The sequence below is a fragment of the Lynx canadensis genome, chromosome A1, assembly GCF_007474595.2.
Source record: "Lynx canadensis isolate LIC74 chromosome A1, mLynCan4.pri.v2, whole genome shotgun sequence".
In the NCBI taxonomy this organism is placed as follows: Eukaryota; Metazoa; Chordata; class Mammalia; order Carnivora; family Felidae; genus Lynx; species Lynx canadensis.
This window is the reverse complement of record NC_044303.2, coordinates 112,856,534-112,881,548: the sequence shown is the minus strand read 5'-3', so window position 1 is coordinate 112,881,548 and position 25,015 is coordinate 112,856,534. Positions and strand designations below refer to the sequence as shown.

Sequence of the window (25,015 nt, the reverse complement as noted above, 5' to 3'; positions counted from 1 at the left end):
AGGGATTATTTTAACAAATGCCCGTGAAATATAAGCACTGCAAGGAGGGAGAAAGACTTCTAAAGGGAATGAAAACCGGTAAAAGGGAGGTATACTCAATGGCTTGTAGGTATGGTGTAATCAAAGGATTGCTGGGGTTGGGGTACCAGAGGAAGTGAACTTGCCCCATAGGAGGCGGTGGTCAGAAACGGGGAGACTTGAAGGTGGAGTCATGAAAGAGCTGAAGTTGTGGGGAATAAGAGAATGAACGGCTGGGTTAAGAGTTAAGGAAAGATGCTGGGGTCATTGGGAAAGATACTATCAAGGAAATGAGAGAGCAGACTAACGGGAGGGCCATCTTTCTGGATATTAGAACCACCAAGAATAACAAGAGCAGTAATGTTGGAAGAGGGCAGTGAGACAGAAGCTAAAATCTTCAAGGAAGGTAAGAGTGATCCAGAGATGAGTGAGTTACTAACAGAAGGGAAAGTGGATTCAACCTGTTAGTTTCTCCCTCTGGGTCTTGGTTTCCTCTTTTTAAGCTGGAAATGCTGATAGTCCTTCCATCATGACATTTTTATAAGGATTGAGTGAGATGCTGTAAGAAGAACATCTGTCACCCAGTGGGACTGACAGAATTTAATGTGTAGAAATAAAAATATTTTTAAAAGGGCACCTGTGAGGTCCTGGGTGAGTGTCTCATCTACCCCCAACTAAAGTTGGAAAGTGTGACTTGGAAGGCTCACTGAGCTCCGTGTTGGCCCAATAATTACATTCATCATAATTCCCCAGACATGTTCGCCTACAGTTCTCTCTGATAAGCCTGGGCCTGGCCATAACCACCCCCCACCATCTGCAGCTGCACGTACCCATGTCATCTCTGTCCTCCTAGCAGGCCCAGGTTCTCCCTGACTCTTCCAGCCATCTGCACACACCAGGTTTGTTGCCTTCCAGCCTCAGTGTCTAATGCAGGAGGCAAAAAGCAAACCACGCGCTTTGGCTGCTGTGTCTGGTGTGTCTCCCCTTTTTATGGCCAGGCTAGCTGAAAGAACCCAGGGAAGTAAAAGTCTCAAATAAAACGGTACCTGGTATTCTGAACTGCACGGAGCCCAGAAACGTACAGAGGCTCTGGGGCAATACAGCCTGATATATTCCTAGCATTGGGAGCTTGGGCCATGGGCTGGGTCAAGCCCTTTCCACTTCTTTTCTGTGTCTCTCCATGCACTCAGTTCTAGGCAGGAGTTTCTACCAAGAATATGAGGTCATGTCCAACTAATGGGGAAGTGTCTGTCTTACCAGGAACAGGCAACAGTAGTCAGATACTGCTTCTTTTCAAGAAAGAGACAATAACGGTGATGGAGTGGGAGCCAGAGACTTAGGGAACCTGAGTTATGGTAGCAGGACCACCAGAGTTGAATAGGTCCCTTTTGCTGAGCCCAGTCCCTGGAGTTTCCCACCTCTGGCTCATCAGGCATCTCAGAATATCCTAGCTGGAATAAGCCCTGAGCAAGTTTTACTTAGCATTACTGTTATGCAATCCAGAGAGTGGATACCTAGGCTCCTCTACCCACACACTACTCAGAGACCACAAATGCCTTGTTCATTGCCAAGTTTTCATTGCCTGGTACGTGGTAGGCCCTCAGTAGTGAGAGAGGGAAGGAAGGGAGTGAGGGAGGGAGGGGTGCTAAGGATGAGGCACACAGAACACAGCTCTTCATAACACTACCCAGCTCTGTGCCAGATACCGAAACCTAGAATACTCCTAGCATCTTCCCTGCATTTCTCTCCATGACAATCTCCCTGAGCCGAGCAGTCATTTTCCTACCCAGAATTCCCTTCTTCTCTTTAAATTATATATAAAAATGAAGGGTGGCACCTCCTATCAGAAAACATTTTCTTGATCCTTCTCCCAGCAAACAAACATTTACTGCCTTCTTTCTCTAATGCTCAGTGACATTTTGACGCAGCAGTGCTGGAAGGAGACAAGAATCATTAATTCAGAAAAATGGCTAAGCTTCTACAGCTTGCCAGACTCCTACCTATTTACTCAGGAATCCAAATTCTGGAAAAGCAAACCTGCATTCCTGTTGGCCAACTACTATTTACCAGTCTGGACTGCTGACACTGATTAACACTAAAAGTGACATCTGGCTCTTGTGTCCCCTCTGAATAGACTTGTTTCAACTAACAAACGAACAAGGAAACCTCTAGAGAAAAATATTTGGGGGAGTAGTGACATGAGGGTGACAAGAAACATTTTTTTGTCCAACATTTTGGATCATTATGTGGAATTGAAGCAATCTGTTTTGGGGAGAGCTAGGTTGGCATATCTCTAGGAAAGGAATTGCAGCCTCTCGAAGAGAATTCTGAAAGGTACACCTAGGGAAGAGTACAGGGAACTCCAGAGGCAACTCATTAAAAAAAAAAAAAAAAAAAAAGACTGAACAAAACAAAGATGAAGCTCTAAAAATGTTTATTCAACAGGCAAGTAATTTAAGGAGCCATGTTTGCCATATAAAAGGATTTGTGGTAAGAAAGGATCCTGTTAGATTTAAATTACATTTGATATTTAAATTTACAGTTCACTAGCAGGTTTTCCAGGCCATAAAAAGAAAGCTCACCTGTGTACATTTTTTTCCAATTTTAGCCTATCAGCCATATCTTTCCCATAAACTTCCTGTGTAGAACAGTTACCATTATACATTGGAGCTAAATGAGCAAAGTGTTATTTCCAGCCTTAAAATTAAGTTCATTTATCACCCCTCTCCCAGAACTAAGAACAAAGAACTGCTGCTTGGAAAGAGCCCAGGATGGGCTTCAGCAGCCATCAGAATCACTTAAGAGAGCGAGGTTAAAAGACAGATTCCTGGGCCTCTGCAGGAATTCTGACCAGCCAGTCAGTCGGTGACAGGACCCGGAAATCCGCAGTTTCAGCATGCACCAAAGGTGACTCAGACGTAGGTGGCCCATGCAGCACACCCTGACAAATCCCAGTGTAGAGATGCCCTCTGGGTTGCTGTGCCTTCTGGACGCGGCACACCCTGGCTCCAGTGCTCTCTGTAAGCTAACACTGGGTGGACACTGCTGTGCTGGGCAAGCCGATCTGCGGGGCTCAGTGTGACACACCCCTGATTTCTCTTTATTCTGTTAGAATGATTACAGGAAGTTATCTATGCAATGCAAGGATTTTGTGGTGGGCGTGCTGGACCTATGCCGAGACACAGAAGAGGTGGAAGCGATTTTAAATGGTGATGTGAACTTCCAAGTCTGGTCCGACCACCACCGTCCAAGTCTGAGCCGGATCAAACTCGCCATTAAATACGAAGTCAAGAAGGTAAGCTTCCCCACCTCTCCAGGCCTTCCTGCCTTGCAGGGCGGTGGGCCCATGCACATTTTACGTTCCCACAAGGTGACCGTGAAAACACCCATTGCCCAACTTCTTTCTAGACAGAGAACTGCCTGCCTTGCAGGACTGCTCAGAGCCCCTCTCAACACCCCATTCCTTCACTCCCCGAGAGAGATAGCTAGCATGACTGTAATTCCATGAACAGGCTTTGAGCATGGAAAACAAAAGAGATTTTCAGCCTCCAAACTACTGGCAGGGACAATGTGACATCACATCAGCAAGTAGGCCAACTCCCAAGTTTTCATGAGAAGCAATATTACTCCAGTGTATCAATAGCATTGGTTGAGCTTTCTCTGCGGGCCTGGGGACTTGTTGAAAACGTTTGACTGTGGAGACTTCATGGGATCCGTGGTTCTGGCAGCCTCAGAGGAATTTCACTCCAAAGGCTTATGACAGTACATAGTAGGAAGCTCAAGTAGACTTTGACAGGAGTAATACTTGTCCCACCTCCTCAGTCAACCTCAAGGTGTCTTTGATGGTCACAGGCACCCTGTAGCCCTCAGACCCACAGTGGGTGGTCAAACTGAAGTCCTAAGCAGCAAAACTCAATGATGCTTCCACTCTAGATGTATTCCACATTTTTGAGACTCTGCTCTTATGTTAGATGATGTCATCCACCCCGATGAAAACTGCAGAGCAGAGCTCCCAAGATCCATGTGTTTAAATACCATCGTGCTTCGCATGTAAGCAAAATGGGGGACCAACCTTTAGGGGTTTCATTTTTTTCCCCAACTATTTCACAGGGTCAATACTGGGGGTAGTTTCAATGCCCCCAAACTGACCTCTGGGCACTTCTCCACTTGCTTGATTCGCTTAATTTGTGTGGAGTGAACCATCCTTCAATGAGTCACATATATCTGTGGAATTTAGCCAGTGAGAGCTTCTAAGTTTGAAAAAAATCTTCTTGTCTTTTTACTTTTAATAATAAAAAAAATAAAAATAGCTTTTTCAAAGACTCTGATCCCAAAGTTAAACTACACAAATCATGAGAAAGGTGACCTTTGATTACCATTTGAAATCACAGGGCTACGAAAAGAGAGGGAGAGAGCTGCAGCTTCAAGTACAACCCTCTTTTCTTAGCTCAGAAAAGCTCATTTTTTTGCCAACCCCAAGAGCTCACTGAGGCTTTTCATCAGAGCACAGCAATCCATTCCAGCAGCTGCTGAGATATCCATGGCCTTGGAGTTCACACAAACCCTGCTATGGTGACTCTTTAGCAGTGGTAAAGATGAGCTCGAGTTTCCAGAACCCCAAGCATTTCCTCCCTCCCCCAGGTCAGTGTGTCTGGCTGCCTCCAGACACAGGGAAGGAGCACGGGGTGGAGGCAAAGAACAAGGGATGTTTGGCATCGGCCAACTCTACAGTGACAGTTTTGGCTATTCATAAACAATTCCAGTGGCCCACAAAATGCAAGTATTCACCATTTCTCTGAAACACAAATCTAAACCTCTTAGCAAAACTGTCACTGAGGGTAGATCAGTAGCTAGTCCAGAAGTCTGGCCACGACCTCTTGTTGTCACCTACCAAGTACGAAACAGCCCTGGTGAGGAATGAGAAGAAAAAGTGAAGCACTCCATGCACATGACAGTTTGGAGCAAAATAAAAAGGCTTTATGAGGGAAATTATTTAGTGGTATTTGCCCATTAGGGGAGTCATAAAGGTCTCAGGAAACATCCATCATGAATGTCGAATGTCTGGGGCAATCCATAGGTAGGAAGATGATAAAAAACTTGCATAAAAAGTCAGCGTTGCTCATATCAAAGACCTACAATGGGTAGAAAGTCTCTCAAACCATGTATGCCATTATGCAACAGCAGACAGACTCAGAGCTTTCCCTGACATTTATTCATCATGAATTACCAGTGAAAATACCGAATATTAAAAAGGTGTATTAATATTATAATGAGATTTCATTTTTAATTTATGAACTTTAGCATGCTTGCATGGGCACAATCTAACCCTGGGTCATTGAGCTATGAAATGACTAGCACCAAGGCCTAGTTATAAAGACATTGCCTTTTACACCTGATATATACGTTAGTTTCAAGGCTGGAATAAAAACCATAAAAACTTCCTAAATCTTTGTCTACATGATATCAAATCAAACCATGAATTCAGTAATTAATGCAAACTAGTTGTTCTTGGCAGTTTCATGGGCTGCTAATAACTATGACCTTAAAAAAAGGTTTTGTGTTCAAATGAATTTGGAGATCTTGAGTAGAGTTCAATGGATTTCTTTGCTTAAAGACATTATAGAACTTTTAATACACATTTCTACTCTAATTAAAAGATGACTACAATATGTATTACTTGACCAAAGAACTCTATTTCTCATGGAACATCTGGTGAAACTAGTTTTCCATGTAACAGTCTTGGGGAAACTTTAATACAGGATCAGCCTACATGGTCTATGAAATGCATAGATTCAAGTCTGGTGGGTGCCACCCTGTGGCTGGTAATGAGCCCTGGATCATGTCCTTCACTTGAATGTCTGCCTCTCTTCAGGCAACACACTAATGTCTAGTCTTCTGGCTGGCTCAATCATAATGTCAGCCTCCATTAGATAAAGACAGCTATTCCACCAGTGCACAAGGGACCACCTAGTAGAGAGAAAAGAATCATGACATGGGTGTCAGGAAACCAGATGTTTAGCATGATTATTTCACTTCAAATCTTTGAAGCTCTCTGGGTCTCATTCCCCATATGCAAAATGGGCATATAAGCTTTTGCTTCAGAGTTTTCTGTGAACTTTCAAATGAATGGATATGAGAGGAAATGCTCTGGAAAGTGTAAAGTTCTCTGGAGTTCCACAGGGAAGCATCATTGCTGTTACTCAGTGATGTCCTCCTTCCTTGGAACTAGACAATCTGTCTATTTCCAGAGACATCCCTATCTTGTCCTTTGTCTTCTCCCTAGAAAATGCAAGAAACTTCCCCCTGGGTAAGGACATTGTCATTATAGCCTAAAATTCCTCCAGAAAAGACAAAAGGCCCTGTGAGGATATGGTTGTCCTTCATGACTTTTGCCTAAAGAGGGTACCTCAGCCTCCACAAAAACCCAGATGTGTCATATGAAATGTTAATAAGTGTCTCCAGTAGGCAGTGTTGGAGAAGTGGCTAAGAAGATGCCCTTTGAGCACCTGGGTGGCTCAACTGGTTAAATGTCTAACTCTTGATTTTGGCTCAGCTCATGATCTCCTGGTTTGTAAGTTTGAGCCCTGTGTCAGGCTCTGCACTGACACCATGGAACCTGTTTGGGATTCTCTCTCCCTCTTTCTGCTGTTCCCATGTTCCCATGTACATGCACATGCATATACTCTCTCTCTCAAAGTAAATAAACATTAAAAAATAAAAATAAAAAAGATGCCCTTTGAGGTTAATCCTGGTCCAACCACTTATTAATGGAGCCACTTAAGCAAGTCACTTAGCCTCTCTATGTCTGACTTGTCTTATCCATGAACTTTGGATAATAATACCTACTTAATGGTAGGATTATGATAGAGTCAAATGGGATAAATTAAGTGTACCACAAACAGCCTCAGGCCCATCAGCCTGTGGATATAAATGAAGCAATATAATACACATATTGCACTGGCCTAGAGTCAATGTTCACATTACTTAATGCATTTCTGCGACCCATCCCAGTCCATCCCAGCCTTTATAGACTACAGTCCCTCCAGAAGCCAAGCCTGCCTTATGAAGAAACAAGGATGCTTTTTTCCCCATGCTGAATCACACTTAAGCTCAGAAGCAAGTCTACCTGTGCCTCATGGATAAAGAAAACAACTCCTCCAGCTTTGGCCTACAGCTCACCTTGGTCTTCTCCTTCAGGGCCAATGTGACTAACAGGCATCTTGCTGTTTTTTCCATCTCTCTCTGTCCCCTTGGAACCATGACTAATAGCTTTCTTAATTAAAAGCATTCTTCTCCCTCTGCATATCAACTCTAATGCTTAGGAGACTTCCAGCTCTACCACTGGGGAAGATCCAACCAGTCTTGAAATTCATTTAGACTCAGCTGGACCCAGGCTGCACCCATAAAGGGAGCCCAGTGTCTGGCACATGGTCATTGTTGAGTGGCTGGTCACAGAGATCCAGACACCGTCCTTGTTGCTCTATTCAACTTGTCTAACTGAAGACACACATCTGGGCTCTTCACTCCCATCTTTCTCTCTCTCCTCTTTTTTGCTTCTTTATCTCTAGGCTCACAGGGATGCTATTTTCCTTTCCTTCCCCTCCATCATCCCTTCCTTCTTCCTGACTCCAGGTCTACCATAATGATGATCATATTAATCTATTTTCTGAAAGAAATTTGTAGACATGTGTCCTCCAAGCTCAAATGCCATAGGACAGTGGGTCAGAGAGACACAGAAGGTCCTGGTTACATGACAGAAGCCTTAACTCCACCTTGTAGAGGTGATAGAGGTCCCATTGGACATAACAAAGCAAAGATCTACTACAAATTTTAAAAAGGAGAACACATGAATACAAGCTGTTTCAGCCACTGCCTGTGAGCTCTACAGCCTGCTGGGTATCCCAAGGTTGGTACAACAGTACTAGCCTGAAAGAGCCACTGGGTGGTGGGGAAGGTGGGGGCAGGGATGCTATGACTATGGCAGCAAGAGCCTCTGCACTTCACTAGCTGAGCAAAGTAGAATTCACAGCAGTCACCTCTTTCAGACTTGCAGATAGCTCCAGTTCTAGCGTCCTGGCCTGTGGCTTGGTTTGTGGGACCCAAGCATGGCACTGGCCATCTTTCCTTCAAACTGATGAGACTAGTAAAGGTGTAGTTCCATTTTGCCTAGGCTTCCAGACTCTGAAAGTTCAGAGGTTCCCTTTCCTGACTCTGCCAAGCTCCTGGGTGCTTCCTAGCTCAGAAAGCTAATCTCACATGAAATAAAGCCTTGGGACAGGACCATGGGAAGGAGAAGGAATGAAGGTGGGGTTTGGGGTAGGGGGGCTGGTTCTTATTAGCCCTACTAAGACAGTTCCATTTTTCTCCACACCACTGTACTAAGGAAATAATAGCCCCTGTAATTTTCATTCATTTCCTTAGACAACATTTAACAAACATTCACTATGTCTACTACACCACCAACTCTGTGCTGAGCACTGGGGAGAGTGAGAAGACAAAGACCCAGGCCTCACCCTTGAAGAGTATATATAGCAAAGGAGAGAGAAGTGTGAACAATGGTTACAATCCTGTCTGAGTCGGACAAATAGAAATGGGAAGGGGCAGCATGGAGGCCAGAGGAAGCAGTGACCAGCTCGGTCATGACCCCAAGAAAAGTTTCCCAGAAGCAGAAATGCTTGAGATGGGGCTAAGAGGATGAGAGGTCCTGGATGGGATGTCAATTTAGCAGAGAAGTGAGGAAGGACAATTTACGCAGAGGGAGGTAAAAGCTGAAAAGTCACAGATACCTGAGGGATAGTGGCATGTTTGGGGATACGCTTAGAGAGGGACAAGTGCTTCCCAATGGCTATATCACTGTGGGAAAGGAGCAGGCTGGAAAGCTTGTCCAAACCAAATCCTTGAGAGGATTTCATTACACAGCCGCTAGGACTTTATCCTGGCAGCACTATCCCAGGGAATTTTCTGTGATGATGGAAACTGACATGGTAGGCACTAGCTTCTTATGGCTAGCCAGCACTTGAAATGTGGCTAATGTACTTAGGGAACGCAAGTCCTAGTAATTTTTAAATTAACTTAAATATCAAAGCCACATGTGGGCAGCGGGTACCACACTGGACAATATGGGTGGATATCCCCAAGCATGCCTTCAACAAGCTTTCAGTGAGGACTACAGAGCATGCTGTGCTAGTCGCCAGGGACATGATGGTGAATACAAATGACACGATGTCAGCCATGATGGGAAAGACAGGTATTAATCAAAACATCACACCAATAAACTGTCATGTTGCAACTGAAGTAACTATTATAAAAGAGAAGAGCGTGATATTATAACGTCTAAAGCTAGATGTGACCTAATCAGGGAGGTCAGTGAAGGTTTCTCCGAGGAAGTCATATCTGCTCCGAGAGCTAAAGAATAAAAAGTTAACCAGACTTTGGGAGGACATTTCTGAGGGACAGAACATGCTCAAAGCATATTCGAAGGCCCTGTGGTGAGAAAAAAAAAAATACAGCATATAAGAGAAACTGAAAGGTAAAGGTGGCTGAGTTGGAAGGCGTCAGGAAGAGCAGGGTACATAAGGGATGAGTGTAGACCTTGCGAAGGCTCCTAGACTATGCTAAAGGCTGTTGTTCTCCTTCCTTTCTAAGACTAAGAGGAAGCCAGTGGAGAACTTTAATCGGAAGTGGTTGTAAAGATGAAGAAAGATGGAGAGACAGCTTTTTGTCAGAGAAAGGCTGGAAGGCAAAAAGGGCGGGTATGGATGCAGCATGGTTGCTGGGCGAAAGAGACAGGATATTAATGAAGACAGGCACCATTACGCTGTGTTGACAAGCAAAGCCGAAGGTAGTGGCTTTTAACAAAAGGTGGCTTATTTGTTGCTCATTCTGTTTCCATCTTGGAACAGATTTCACCCAGGAACCCAGGCTGATAAGAACAGCTACCCTGTCCAAAGTTCCCACCTTGCCAAAGGGAATTCCGGCAAGGGAGAGTCCCACACCAACAAATAAATGCTTCCACCTAGAAGTGACTCACATTGTTTCCACTTACAACTCATTGTAAACAACTAGTCACATAGCCCACCAGCACCACGGGAGAAGCCAGGAAGTATAACCCTGCTGTATTTTGAAAGGATAGGAAAATGAAGCTAGCCGGCAGATACCCCAAATGACTATCAAAAGGACAAAAGTTGAAGGAATTCATATTAACAGCCTCAACTTCTCTATAAATAGGAAGCAGAATCACCCTCTGAGGTAGAAGGCAGCCTCAAAAAAGTGAGAAAAAAAAGTTGAGGAAAAATTCCGTGGGAGATGGAAGAGACAGCTGAACAGTAGAGCTGATATCCCAGCCAAGACTGGAGAGATTGTAAATTCTCTGCCAATAGCCTGTGTTCTTAATAAAAATAGAAAATCTCTACCACAAAAATGGTAACATGCCAAGTCAGTGTCCTCCATGAACCTCAATTCCATGCTGTCAACTTCATTTCAAGATTTCTTCATACACACGGGGCCCTGAAGTGCACAAAACATGCCCACAGTTTTCCCCTCAGAGAATAAGACCAATGAGCTAGGGGTGAGCTGGGGGGCAGGGGGCCAACTGCACCCATATCACCGCTCTGTCTAAAGCTGGGCAAGGGCTCTAACCCCAGCAGAAGTCTCTTTGCTTCTTTCTTCCAAAAATCACCACCTTGTGCACATGTGACAGTCGTGCTGTAAATGGGCCCATTTTCCTACCTGGAAAAACGGCCAGGAGAAGAAAATAGAACGTGTTATGGTTGCAAGTCTGCCTGCTCAAGTTCTCTGCTTACTGAGTATGTGGCTGTAGTTAAGCAACCTAATCTGCTAGCCTGTAGCAGCCTCCCAGGTAAGGTGGACCTTGATGCTCAAGAGTCTCCCGACCTAAATTTGCACTACAAGAGACAACGAGGTCCAGCAGAAGCACAAGTGACTGATGCCCCTCACCAAAGTGCAGTGACCATGGGGAGGGACACTAGAGAGAGGGAAGATGACCTCTGCTGCGGTTCTGTTTCATTTCCTCTGTCTGCACGGAGCACAGGGACAGTGAGCAAAGGGGACCTGGGGACACCAGAGGTTTCTAGAGGACATCTGAGAGTCCATTCAGACACTCACATGCTCTAAGCAGACATTCTCCCACTGTGTTTTCCTGCTGAGGCATCGTTTTACCAGATGCTCAGAGTTAAGAAGATCAGAGTTGTCACAAACACAGTCTGGCTGGTCAGGCACTACCCCAAACTGCACCACGGGGTGCCCGGTAGCTGCCAAACACTGTTAGAATCCATTGGTGTTGAAAGCATCAATCTGCATCCTCTTTGGGGATCCCTCTCAGCACTTGCGTAGCCCTAGCCTGACCACATAGCACAAAAATTATCAATGTCCATTAATCTGTCAGCTCAGAGGGGCTATCTTTTGCATAGATTAAAGGAAGTGTTGTTTTTCTCAAGCAGCAAATCTTAAGAAGGACTAATCCAAGTACGCATGTATCCCTTTTCTGCCTGGCAAAACTCTCAGAGGAAAAATAGAGTCTGTTGGACAGCAGTACAGTGTTGCATCTGGAAGCCTGACTGTGCATGTTCAAGTCATAAGTCCTTCTCCTACTAGATATGTGGCCTCAGTTTCCTTACCTCTATAATGAGAGCAAATAATACCTAATAAAATGATAATCGATGTTTATTAACACACATAATGCAGCCAGAACAATGTAAGTGCATAATAAATGTTAGCTAGTGGAAGCTGCTTGCCATGGTGGTTTTACAAGTAGAACTACTCTTCAGTCTAAACCAGTGTTTCTCAAATTCAGTACTCAAATTTTGGGCCAGTTTTTTTTTGTTGTTGTTGTTGTTGTTGTTGTTGTTGTTTGTTTGTTTGTTGTTGTTGTTGTTTTTGCTGGGGGCACCATCCTGTGCATTATAGGAAAGTTAGCAACGTCCCTGGCCTCCACCCACTAGATGCCAGTAGCCTTCTCCCCCCATGTTGTGTCAACCAAAAATGTCTCCAGATAGTCACTCATGTCCCTGGGGGAAAGGGTGGGAACAAAATCATTCCCTGTTGAGAATCTCTGGGATGGTTTTCAGAATCCAGGCCACAATCCCTTAACTACAAACCCCAGGGGCAGGGATTACAGTTCTCCAAGGATGTATTGCATCTCTCTAGACCAAATCCAAGGTTAAATCAAACTCAAACTCACTGTATCTCTTGGAACTAAATTCTCAAACTTAGCTGCACCATGAAACCACCTGAGAGCTTTATTCAAAAACACCAAAGTCGGTGCCCCACCCACAGAGTCTCTAATCCAATTCTTCTAAGTGGAAGCCCAAGGAATGTGTTTTTTAAAGGCTCTTATGATTCTAAAAAAATAAATAAATAAATAAAAATAAAGGCTCTTATGATTCTAAATTTCGGAAAGACTGAGCTCCTGCAAAGTAGGACCTCTCCTCATTCATCTTGGTCTGTGAACAGTACTTACCCGGCACATAATGTACAGGCTCCCTGCTGAGTAAACGAATAGATGGGCACAAAGTGCAAAGTCATACAAAGGCTTTAATCGTTCTCAAACTAAATATAACTCCTTATAATATTCAGATGATGTTCCAGGCTGGTCTTCAAGTATGAGGCCACCATCTCCACTTTCTCCATGATGACATGTGTCCTCTGGCGTTAGAACACCGGGAAAGAACTCTTACTATCCAAAGAAACCCTAACATTGGTTCTGGCCTGGCAGTCTTAGGGATGGAGCAAAGAGGTGGGTGGTTCCCAGGGTGTCCATGCATAGTCTCGGAGAGACCCTCTGGGGCCTTTGTCCCCCAAAGGAGGACTCAGATCACTTACTGTTCCACAGTGGATCTCAGGATTGCTCCCTGCACTCACTAGCATGAGTTGCTAGCCTACCCCCATATCCTGCCTGGCTGTTTTAAGAGGGAAAAGCACAGCACCTGAGGCCTCCTCTCTGCCCTTCCTCAGGCCTGCTGTGAATCATCTGATACAACTTCCTCTAAAGATCAGATACTACTATGCTTTTGCAAAAAGAGATTTCAGATCCTCAAAGTAACGGCTGTCACAATAGGGGAGAAAACTATTGCTTTTTGGTTATTTTGCTGCCTTTTGTTCAGCTCTTTCACTATATAAATATTTGCATGAAACGATAATCCTTTAAAGCATTTTTCTTCTTGGTTATCATGTTTCCTAGGCTACGCAGCCTTAGCTTCTGAAACTATCATGATATTCATCATATGCTGCATTTGTTAAAATAGTCAGAGTCTGATTATTATTACATCCTGATTTGGAGGTTAACAAGAAGAGAAGAATTTGAGGAGCATTCAAGGGAGTAACATAAATCCCCAGTGCCTCCAAGAAATAGATGCAAATCAGATGCATTTACTAGCCCAAAGTGGAAAGCACAACAAGAGCCATTTTCAAATTGTCACTTTTATCCCAGAGCCAAACAGATCTTAGAAATGATAGTCCCCCCAATTACTAACTCCAGTAATTAAGCTAAAGACAAACTCTCATTATTTCTGTACTAAGTGGTCATATATAGATTCAGAGTCTTAACGAGCATTTGATCTTTTATATGTTCCTCCCATTATGTACCATAATGCATTATTCTTTTATTAACATTCATCTGCCTGGGCGCCTGGGTGGCGCAGTCGGTTAAGCGTCCGACTTCAGCCAGGTCACGATCTCGCGGTCCGTGAGTTCGAGCCCCGCGTCGGGCTCTGGGCTGATGGCTCAGAGCCTGGAGCCTGTTTCCGATTCTGTGTCTCCCTTTCTCTCTGCCCCTCCCCTGTTCATGCTCTGTCTCTCTCTGTCCCGAAAATGAATAAACGTTGAAAAAAAAAAATTAAAAAAAAAAAAAAAACATTCATCTGCCTAAGGTCATTTGTAAATTCCTTGATGGAAGGGGAGTTTTTTAAGTATAATTGTGGATGAAAATCTGTGCTTACTAGAGATCCCTTGACTTACATAATCCAGGCCATAGGCATACTGTACTTAAAAGATTGGAAGAGCCTCCAAATGTTCTTCTTACCTCTTCCCTCCTCCCCCTGCCCCCCACACAAGCTACAGTTACAAAATTTTTTAAGTAATCAGATCCTGTCACACCCTGCTCCCTTCTTCCATCTCAAAAGGAAAAAGCCAGGTGGAGTCCCTGCCCTCAGGAAGCTTTCAGTCTAATAATCCTCACTGTAAGAAGCAGAGCCTGAGACAAGGATCCTTGTGCAAGTGAGCAATCTTAGAAGAATCCTACAATGAGGGGGCAGAAGCTGGAGAAGAAGCTAATCTAAGAAGTGATTTCGGTGAAGCTAACTTCAGCCTGATCTCGTGGGAGAGCTCTGATGTATGAGTAGCACCGTAGCGAAGCAAGGGGCTTCTGTATCAGTCGGTCATTACTTGCAGGTTGCCCCCAGGGGAGAGGCATAACCTGCCAGGCATTTCTGGGCAAAGCAGCTCCCAGGGGCAGAGGTAAACTTCTGGAGAAGGATTCATCAGTGAGCCCTCGGCAGCCAACACCCCCACGAGCAGGGGATGGGAGGGCCTAACAGGTAAAGAGATCTAGGCGGGCCACCACCACCATCTTTCATGCCGTTAAAGTGCTTAAAATCCAAACTACTAACCATGCCCTACAAGGTGCTTCACGGCTTAGCCTCTGCTTCCTCTCCAAATTCACCGCACACCAAGATCACTCCTGCTCACTCATCTCCAACTACACTGCCTCCTTCTCTCTCCCTTCAACACTCCATACTAATGCCCAACCCAGAGAAGTTATTGATGCCTTTCCCTCATATCTCTACTGGCTGGACCTTCTTCATCATTCAAAACTCAGATCAGCTATCTCCTGAGAGAGACCTTCTTGATCATTCTATCTGAATGTCACCATGTTGCTCCCTCCCTCATCAGCCACTGTCTATCCCAGTACGTGTTCTGTTGTAGTATCATTTGTTTACTTGTTTACTGTCTATTTCCCCCAACACACTAAACTCTGTGGCAGCAGCTCACCTCTGTATCCCGAGCCTATAGCAGACCCGAGCAAGCAAGAGATACTCAAAATTATTTACTGAGTAGGCGGCTGAGTCAATGAATGAAACATACCTGAGTTTTCTTCCAGGTTTTATTTTTCTGAAATACAGTAAAATCTCATGTTCTAGATGATGTGCATTCCTAAAAACTGTTGAGGAAACTCTCAGGGTTCTCTTGAGAATCAAACAGCAAAGTAGCCTATGATGAGTTATGAATATTAGCTATTATTTGTCTCATTCTTGGACTCCTATAACTACTGGCAATGAGTCCATGGAAACTCAGATCGCCACTGACATGGTTATTTTATGAATAAATGAATGAATGAGAGAGAGGGAGGGAGAGGAGGGAAGGAAGGAAGGAAGGGAGGGAGGGAGGAAGGGAAGTTATTTAAATATAAAATACCACTACTTGATTAATAAAGTTCATAATATTTTGGCCCAAAACTGAATCCTGAAGAAATTATCAATTTTTATAGTATTATTCCATAATAAACCCATCTGATGTATCATCATTTGACTGCTTTGCTTGCTCTCCTTCTAATAGGTGTTAGCTCTTTCTGAACAGGCAAATTTGCAAACTTCAAGGAGGAGATAACCATATGACACCTGTTATCAGCTAAATCTGTGGGCATTAAAAAGAAAGACCCAGCCCCTGGCATCAGGAGCTTACCTCCTAAAGGGCTACCCAGACCTCAATTCAGCCCTTTATCTAACAAAGAAAGGAAAGATTAACTCAGGCAAAAATGATGTGGGAAAACTTTAAGGAAGAAGAAGGGGTAGCTTTCGAGTCAAACCCTAAAAGATGGGTCAGAGCTCAAAAGAAAAGGGGAATGAAGATGTTCCAGACAAAGAAATGGGAGGGAAGCACAAAAGTGTGATAATATTTGGAGAATTGCAGATGGTGAGAGTGAAGGCATATGGGAAGAGAAGAGCCTGGGGAGGAAGGGACAAGATGGGAGTGGCAACTGGAGACCAGAAGCCTGAGGTCAGAGAAAATGCAGCCTGCTAGGGATGTGAGGCCAGATGTGACAGGCTATGAAGATGTGCTGAAATGTATGACCTTCATTCCATAACAGAAATGGAATCAATGACGTTGTCTTTACAGGTTGCCTTTATAATCATACTTACTTCATTTGTTACACAAACAGCCTAAAAATAGGAAAAAATTTTAAAAGGAAAAGAATAATCTACAATCGTGTCCACATGTTGATTGTTTTCATTTCTTGACATGCCTCCAACTATTTCCCATACAGACACATGTATTTACATACTTACAACCATAGGATAAATAATTCTGTGATGTGATTCACCTAGCATTAGAACACTTTTCTATTTTTTTCTATAATTATTATTTTTATGACAGGATAAGACTCATGTATCACAGTTTATATCTTGTCTACTGATAGACATTTGCTTTTTTCATAGATTTATATTTTTTTATTATCTTCATACATATCATTTTCTTTCCTTCTTTTTGTTATTTCCAAAACTGAGTTTGTGAGAGTGAGGCTCCTGGGTCAAAGGACACAAATATCTGTGGAACACATATTGCAAAATTATTTTTCAAGGGCTACACTATTTTTCAATATCAGCAGTATTATACAACTGAGCCGGTTTCATCGGTACTTTGCAAGTATTAGATATATTAAAATGTATTCCTCTGGTCACTATGCAGATGAGCATTTTCTACGTGAATTCTCCCCACCCACAGCCATTCACTACACACCACCACCAATATCCTTTAGCATTTGCATATTGGAGCCTTGACCTTTTCAAAGGTGACATGAATGGCTCTTGCGCAATACAGAACTTTTTACATATATTTGTGGCTAAGTGCTAGGTCATGACTGTAGGTAGCCTTGTTACCATAAGACAGTTCGAGTAGCAGGGTTTGATAGTGTATAGAACGGGAACTAAGATGCTACTGGAAGAGTCGAATGGGAGGTGATGCAGGCCTAAAGTAAAGTGGTAGCTGTGTTCATGAAAAGAAAGAAGAAATCTTGCATAACTGGTTTTTTGGAAGTAGAAAATGGGTATTGCAATCCAGCACACAAATTCAACCTAGAAGTTTCTGTAGGAGTCTGGCCTATCAATCACAGGACAGACTGTATTACTCAGATCCCTAAATTGCCCTAACAGAGATTTCACTTAGGTGACAGAGGGTATTGGAGGCCATCTTGGAGCCTAGGGGACTTTGTGATAGGATGTGGCAGTGCAGAGCCCTGGGCCCACATGGGTGGGGGAAGGACTAGGCAGAGGACAAGGAGAGAAATAATCAGAACTCAAGAGAAATGCTCAGGAAGAACACATATAGAGTATTTCTCTCTCAGGAGTGCCAGCCCTGTCCCCACACTTCATGTGCGTGCCTCAGCCTCACAGCCTTGGTCACATGTCCCCATATTACTGATGAAGGTATGGGGGCCCAGAGAGGGAATGCGACTCTCCAAAAGTTGGGCAACTGGTACGAAGTAGAAGAGGAATTCCAACTTAAATCCCTGGTCTCAAAGCCTCTGTTCTTAGGCACCAGACTGTGCTGGGACCTGAGGGGTTAAGACCAGCTTCCCCCCCCAGAGGGTGCCAAAGGGAAGAGGCATGGGGGGCAAGTGAACCCACAGAGTCAGGTGCTCCTACTCAACCCACAAGCCCTGTGCATAAAGGCAGAGAAGTGCCGGAAACTGGAGGCAGTCTCTGACTACAGAAACTAACTCAGCCAAGATCCTCAGAGAAACTAAACCTCTCAGTGGATCCTTCAGTTTCCCTGGATTATTTTCAGTGGATGCAAAATAGTACTTGGTTTTCTAACAAGGACCCTCATTCAATGAGCAAAAAGATGTTTAAATGTTCACTAATTTGGAAGCTGCTTTCAGTAACCAGCATGCTGAAATTTAGTGCTATTAAGGCCCATTAGGGAGGATTTATAAAGACAGAATTCCAAAAACCAGATCTGTCAGCACCAGTTACAGATCCCTAGCCGGTAATAGCCCACTGGCCAGAGAAAATGGTGTACTATGAGGGTGGGGGACATACACGTATATATGTTCTATTGTAATTGTAACTGGTTATTATGTTTATGAACATTGCACATATATGCACAACTATGTAATACTGTTGTTAAAGACTTCTTCCTGAAATAATGGGCTCCCTCCCAGAAAATCAAAGAGTGCATGATTCTGTGGAAAACCAGACCTTTCAACGTGTGGATCATGGTGAATCTTTTCTAGGTGGAGGAGGGGTTAGAATCATGAGCTCTGGATTGAGACAGCCTGAAGTCACCTTAAGCAAACCACTTAACCTTGTTTTTCCTTCATCTCTAAAGTACGGGTCATAATGCGTGCCTTATAAAGGCCTAGAACATAGTAGGTACCTGATAAATGTGGACGACTAGCACATTGCAAATGCTATCTTTCAGGAATTATTCTAATCCGCAGCAGGTACTAGTTACAGGACTGGCTACACATTATCTAGGTAGCAGGCACAGCACAGCCCGCTCCAAGGTATTATACTCTATTATTAGAAAACAGTTTTCTATTTCTAACCTTAATCTGTTCCGTTGGAAATGTCATTTTATTATACTATTAAAATTTTATGTACATAGATATATAGTACTATACATGTAATTAGTGGAGAAACAGATATAACCAGTATGAATTTGCTTCAGGACTCTTGGGTTAAGAAATCTCATACGTGGAATGGGAGTATTTGGGTGGTTGACATCTTGGTTGTGTGACCTTAAACAAGTGACCTAGCCTCTCTGTGCCTCAGTTTCCTCACTTAAGAAAAAACATAAAAGGGGCGCCTGGGTGGCTCAGTCGGTTAAGCGTCTGACTTCGGCTCAGGTCATGATCTCGCGGTCCGTGGGTTCGAGCCCCGTGTCGGGCTCTGTGCTGACAGCTCAGAGCCTGGAGCCTGTTTCAGATTCTGTGTCTCCCTCTTTCTCTGACCCTCCCCTGTTCATGCTCTCTCTCTGTCTCAAAAATAAATAAATGTTAAAAAAAAAAGAAAAAACAAAAAACATAATGGTGTCTATGCCGTAGGATTAGTGTGAGGATTACATTAACACATGAAAATCACCTAGAATAATGCCTGGTGCATCATATATATCCAATAAATGTTGGCTCCCTAACATTTTTTACTTTTCTAAGCCATGTGAAATCTGGCCCCATATCTCCTACCCAGGTGGCCAGAAAATCCTGTCTCAGTCACTGTGGAGCATCCTCCTCTGTGTCACACCACGGTCCTGAAAACTCACCTGTATACCCAAAGGAGGGCTCTTGGCCTATCCACTTCTTATGGATACCCAGTGCCCCTAGCACGCACTGATCACCACCATCTGCCCAAGCTGTATCTCCATCTAATTCATTTAACAGTTTGTTTGAGCACCCACTCTGTCCCAAATAGTGTAACAGGTATTGGGAATACAATAACAAAACAGTACAGACAGGAGTCCCTTCCCTCATGGAGCTTCCAATGAAGCAGGATCTCTGGGCCAGACTACTGCTCGGGTCCTCCCTTTCCACAAAGAAGCCACTTGGCACTGGTGAATCCCCCAGCACTCTGGAATGACCGCCATCTGGGGGTCTTTCTACCTATGGGGCAGAGTTCAAGGGCAATCTGATGTCTACACCCCACAGAAAACTCATAAAGCCCAATTTCTTCTTCTAGTCTCAGGAAGCATCTCTCCAATATCAGATACCCTTCTCCATCCCCTCCCCCTCACTAGACCTTGATACCCCAAAATGGCCAGCATGTGGTTTTTGGAACCAGTCCCAAGAACTGTGTACTTCCTCCTGAACCACAACTACTTGGCTCACAGAATCCTCCTGGACACCTCCACAGGAGGTAGAAGGCCAATCATTCTCCCGTCATGATACTTCAGCTGAGAAAACATGACAGGCTCATCTCCCAGGAAGGTTATTCTTTTTATTATTATTTTTTTGAGAGAGAAAAAGTGTGGGCATGCATAGGCGAGAGGCAGAGAGAGGGAGAAAAAGAATCGCAAGCAGGCTCCACACCCGGTGCAGAGCCCTGTGCGGATATTGATCCCATGACTGTGAGATCATGACTGAGCTAAAATCAACAGTCGGCCACTCAACAAACTGAGCCATCCAGGTGCCCCTCCCAAGAGGGTTATTCAGACACCCAGTGATGCAGAGGAGATTAAGGGAAGGGCATCTAAGATTAAGTGGGCAGGAGGTGGTATCTGGGTTATAGAGGTATCCGAGGACAGGAAGACAGAGAACAGACTATCAGGTCTGAGGAGTGGAGGAAATTAACATGATTTTGAGAAAGCAATTGCATCAGAGTTCAGGGACCAGATTTCAGATAGTCCAGAGGCTGTGGGGAAGGTCAAGAACACAGGTGAGAGCCAGCTGCGATTAGGAGGAACACTTCTTCTGTGAAGGAGAGGAGGAGACGAAAAGAAGATGAGTGTCCCAGGAGAGAAGAGTTGAAAGCTGTGGAGGGAGCTCTCACCCAATAGTCCCATGGAGAAGGAGGTAACACGGAGAGCTGGGACTGAAAGCAACACAAGCATTCAACTTATCTTCTGGTGCTTAATACTCAGTGGCTTAAAAAAACAACAAATACTTTCATCTGCTTACAATTCTGTGGATCAGGAAATCTGGCATGACTCAAGTGAGAAGTTCTTATGACCACAGTGCATCAGCTGGAGTCCTTTGCTCAGCTGTATCAAACTGGTGTAAGCTAATTGGTGGTTAGGCTGAAATGGAAGATTCTAGAAGGCTTCACTTACGTGTCTGGCACATGAATACCCTTTTATATAGTGTGTTTCTGTCTCTCTCTTCTCCTCTCCTCTCTTTCTCTCTCTCTCCCTGCCTTCTCCCCCTCCACATGGCTATGTTGCATTTCCTAACAGCACAGTGATCTCAGGGGGGTGGTCTCCTACAGGGCAGTTGTCTTTGAAGAGGGAGCTTTCCCAGGAGTGAAAAGAGATGCTGAAGATCTCTAAGGTCCAGTCTTGGAAGGTTGTGCAGCATCACTTCTACCACATTCTGTTGTTCAAAATAGATCACTGAGAGCTAGCCCTGCATCAGTGGCAGTGGAAATAGACCCCACCTCTGTCACACTGCAGAGCAGGTGAGATGGGAGAGATTATTACCACTATCTTTAGAAAGGCCATCTACCCCCAGGCGGAAAGAAAGGGTTAGACTTCTTATTTGTAGGGGCACATGGTAGAGTTAAGGAGATGAGCTAGAAGATTCATTCATTCATTCATTCACTCATTCATTCAGCAAATATTTATTAAAAGGCTACTATGTACTGGACACTGTTCTAAGTACTGTGAACATAATGCAATTAAAAAAAAAAAGTCCTTGCCATTATGGAGCTTACATTCTAGTGCAGTGACAGATGATAAATGTGTATCATAAAGTCTGGTGGTTACCAAGTGATATAAACAAAGCAGGGTAAGAGGCAGGAAGGGACTGATTGGCAGGTAGAGGGAAGACTTCTATTTTGGTCAAGGTGGTCAAGTGAGACCTTAGTATGTTTCAGGAAGAGTGGGGAGTGGAGCTACATCACACTGAAAGAAAAAGGAGATTGGCAGGATGGGAAGTATGCAAGAACCAGATTATCAAAAATCTCAAAGATATGGGAAGAAATGTTCTTTTTCTCTACCCATAGTGGGCAGTCATTGATCAAGCCTCTTGTCCAGATGAAGGGAGCTCAGTTCTTAGAAGAAATCCATCCTTACTGGCCCCTTCCCTGTTCTTGGGGAGTTGAGGAGAGGGGAGATTACAGAATCTACCATCATCCCTGTGTCCTCTGACCCAGGTCTACCCTTCTGGATTCTCAGAGCTTGGGAAAGTGTCTTTGCTATATGTCGGACATTATAGCAACCAGAAGCTATCCAAACTTGGTCTGGAAATAATATACAAAGAATTCTGCAAAGCTCCAGATGGCTTTGTAAATCCAATTAAACTCACAACTGGCCCAGAAACTTTCCCCATCATAATTACATTATTGATCATTAACATTTAAAGAAGTTGCAAACAGAATCCTGGACAATGCAATAAATTATAATTGTCTGCTGGGCAGGTTCCATGAATCAGGTGCCTCTGGAGCCTTTTGAGACTGTCTGATGCTGTAATTTAAATGATGTTGTTCTGCTCTTTGGTAAATGGGAGTACAGCAGGGGCGGAAGTGGGGACAAGTGTGTGCATACAATCTACATTATGGGTTCCTGCCCATATATCTAAAAATGAAAGACTATTAGCTGCCAAGACACCCTGTTTTTCTGAGGCACGTTTAGTCTCCATGTTAGGGTGATGCAAGACTCCTGAGCAGCTCCTACCTCCTACTGCTCTCCAATGGTCATCCACCCTGAGCTATCTTCATCTCTCCTGACACACTAGGTTCCGAGGCATCACTAATAAAACAACAATCTATTAAGTGCTTAATCTGTGCCCTTAACCATACCAAGTGCTCTGAATACCCTCATTCAGCGCACCATCAATATCGTCATCCCCACTTTCCAGATGCAATAGCACTGCCTGAGAGGCAAAGTCAAGATTTAAAGCAAGATCTATCTGACTTAGAAGCCCAAATTCTTTGCAGGTCCTTCTTTTCAGAATGCCCTTCCTGACTCTCTTGATGGTCTCCTAACAGACTCTCTACTCAGCTCAAAAACCCTCCTCCTCCAGGAAGCCTTCCCTCACTGCCCCTCCGTATCCCCTCTTGGGATGGGTGCTTTTCTCTGCTCTTTCATAGCATCCTGATAGCACTGCTATAGCACCGACTGAGCTACAATGAATCTTCCTGTTTACCAGTCTCCCTGACTAGACTTAGAGGGCCATGAAAGCCAGAACATTATTTTTAACCTTTGTGTTCGTGGTATCTGGCTCAATAGGTATTTTCTGGACGAGCATATGGGTGAATGGATGGATGGATGGATGGATGGATGGATGGATGGAGGGATGGACAGACAGATACAAATTTATGCATACATACATACATGTAAGCTTAAACATATCACAATTGCTTATGAGATTCAGTTTCAACTTCTGAAGAATATGAACATTCTGAGAGAAATAAAGACATTATTGCCATGGGTTGATTAAAAACAAAAACAAAAAACAGCACCCAAAGTAAGACCAAAATTAACTCACCAGGAAATTTTCTACATATATATACCTTGGGGTGTGACCCCTGAATGACAAAGGGCACTAGTGTCTCTTCAAATACTAAACAGAAGTGTCAAGGGGACCTTTCCATTGGTTGCTGAATATTCATACCCATCATTTGACATGTAAGAATGACAGCCAGCGGTCACCTGCATGACCAGGGTTTGCCTCCACCAGAAATAAACACTTCAGGTTTCCCAGTGTCTGGGATGTGATAAATTTCCAGATTTCCTGGAGAAACAAAAGGTGCAACTGGGGATGTCCAGGCTGGAAGCATTAGTGACAGAGCAGACACAGGTACCACCAAGAGGAAAATACAGCAACCTTTGCTACGTATCTGGCTAAGGTGTGTGCCAGGCTTTCTGTCAAGTAACAATGTCCCTTCAAGTATCAGATGATAGAAATGGAAGCACGACATCAAGAATTAGGAAACACCCCTTAAAAGTTGTCTGTGTGCTCTAGATGTGGAAAATCATGGTAGCTATTGGGGAGGGAATATTCATCATAGATACACTCTACTGTTTGCATGGGGCCCAGAACTTTGTGAGAACTAACCTGAACATTGTCTACACTGGGTTTCACTTTGTTGGTCAGGTTGGTGCTGGGAAGCGGAAGAGCAGGAAATAAGGTTAATGTTAAGGAAAGACTGAAAGACAAATTCCCAGAAACGAGAAGTCTGGGAAAAACCTGAGTGTAGGGGCGAACAGGAGTTCAGAGTTCAGCATGAAGTGGTCCTCAGGTCCTCCCTGACCTCCCCATAAGCCAAGACAAGCTAACTTTATATAGGGAGCTAAGAGTACTGGCTCAGGTTTTCACACCTTTGTCCATCTGGCTTTTGGGAAACTAACTCATGTAGTCAAATGAAGGTGACATGGAGGTGACATGAATAAGACGAGTAATCTACTTCGGATCATCAAAACAGAATTATGCAGGCCTGAACCCTGAGAAGGAGAAACTGTGGAACAGTGGAAGGCATTACTTCACCCTGGGCATTAGTTCCAGTGACTCTATTGAGGGAGTGCCCTCTAGAAAAGATGGGCATGAGAAGATACAGGCATTTCTGGGGTAGACAGATGGAAATGTGGAGATTAGACATGATGGTGAGCAAGTGGCCACATGTCCTGAGAAAGTAGATGGCCCTCACAACAAAGGCATTCGAGGTCTTGAGGAATTCAGCGTCCACTACCTTGTGGGAGCCCCCCAGGCCAGCAGCAGAACTGCAGGAGAAAGAAAGTCATGAGAGCAGAGTAGAGGGCAGAGGGCTAAACACACTACAGAGGTAGGTGCAGGCCAACCCAGGAGGCGTCCATGCAAGCAGAACAACAGAATAACGAGCTGACGGTAGGACAGCCAGAACAGAGCTACAGGGACACAACAGCAGCTGTACCTATGCACTGGATCGGCCACCTGGGGACACTTCAGGGAACATTTAGTATGTGACTCAAGTAGAAACACATAGGAGGCCATCATAAAAAACTGCTTGCCATCCAGCCTGAAAGGGCTCTGACGTAGCAAGTTTTGGAAATTCACAATCTTCCCAAAGGCAAAAAACTTGACCGCCTCACTTACTACTATATTCTCCACACCTGAAGGTGCTTGGTGCAAAGTATCAAATAGCATTTACTACATGTCTGGTCGTTGGACAGACAGATGCATGTCAATGGGGCTGGTCTGTACTCACCAGCTGACAAGACCGTTAACATTTGGGTCACATATCTGCTATTTCTTATTCCTGAACCAAGGGCTTTTCAAGATTTATGTCTCATATTATCAAAATACTGGTAATGGTATGTCAAGATTTATTTCAAGATTTATGTCTCATATTATCAA

The 25,015-nt window shown here is 44.1% G+C and overlaps 1 protein-coding gene across 1 annotated transcript in view; it reads left to right on the top strand.

Annotated features, from left to right (window-relative positions):
- TRPC7 (transient receptor potential cation channel subfamily C member 7) overlaps window positions 1-25,015 on the top strand; it is a 131,099-nt gene that overhangs the window by 36,336 nt on the left and 69,748 nt on the right. The window contains 1 exon segment of the mRNA XM_030318729.1: window positions 3,131-3,313. Within this exon segment, the coding sequence (XP_030174589.1) occupies window positions 3,131-3,313 (183 nt within the window).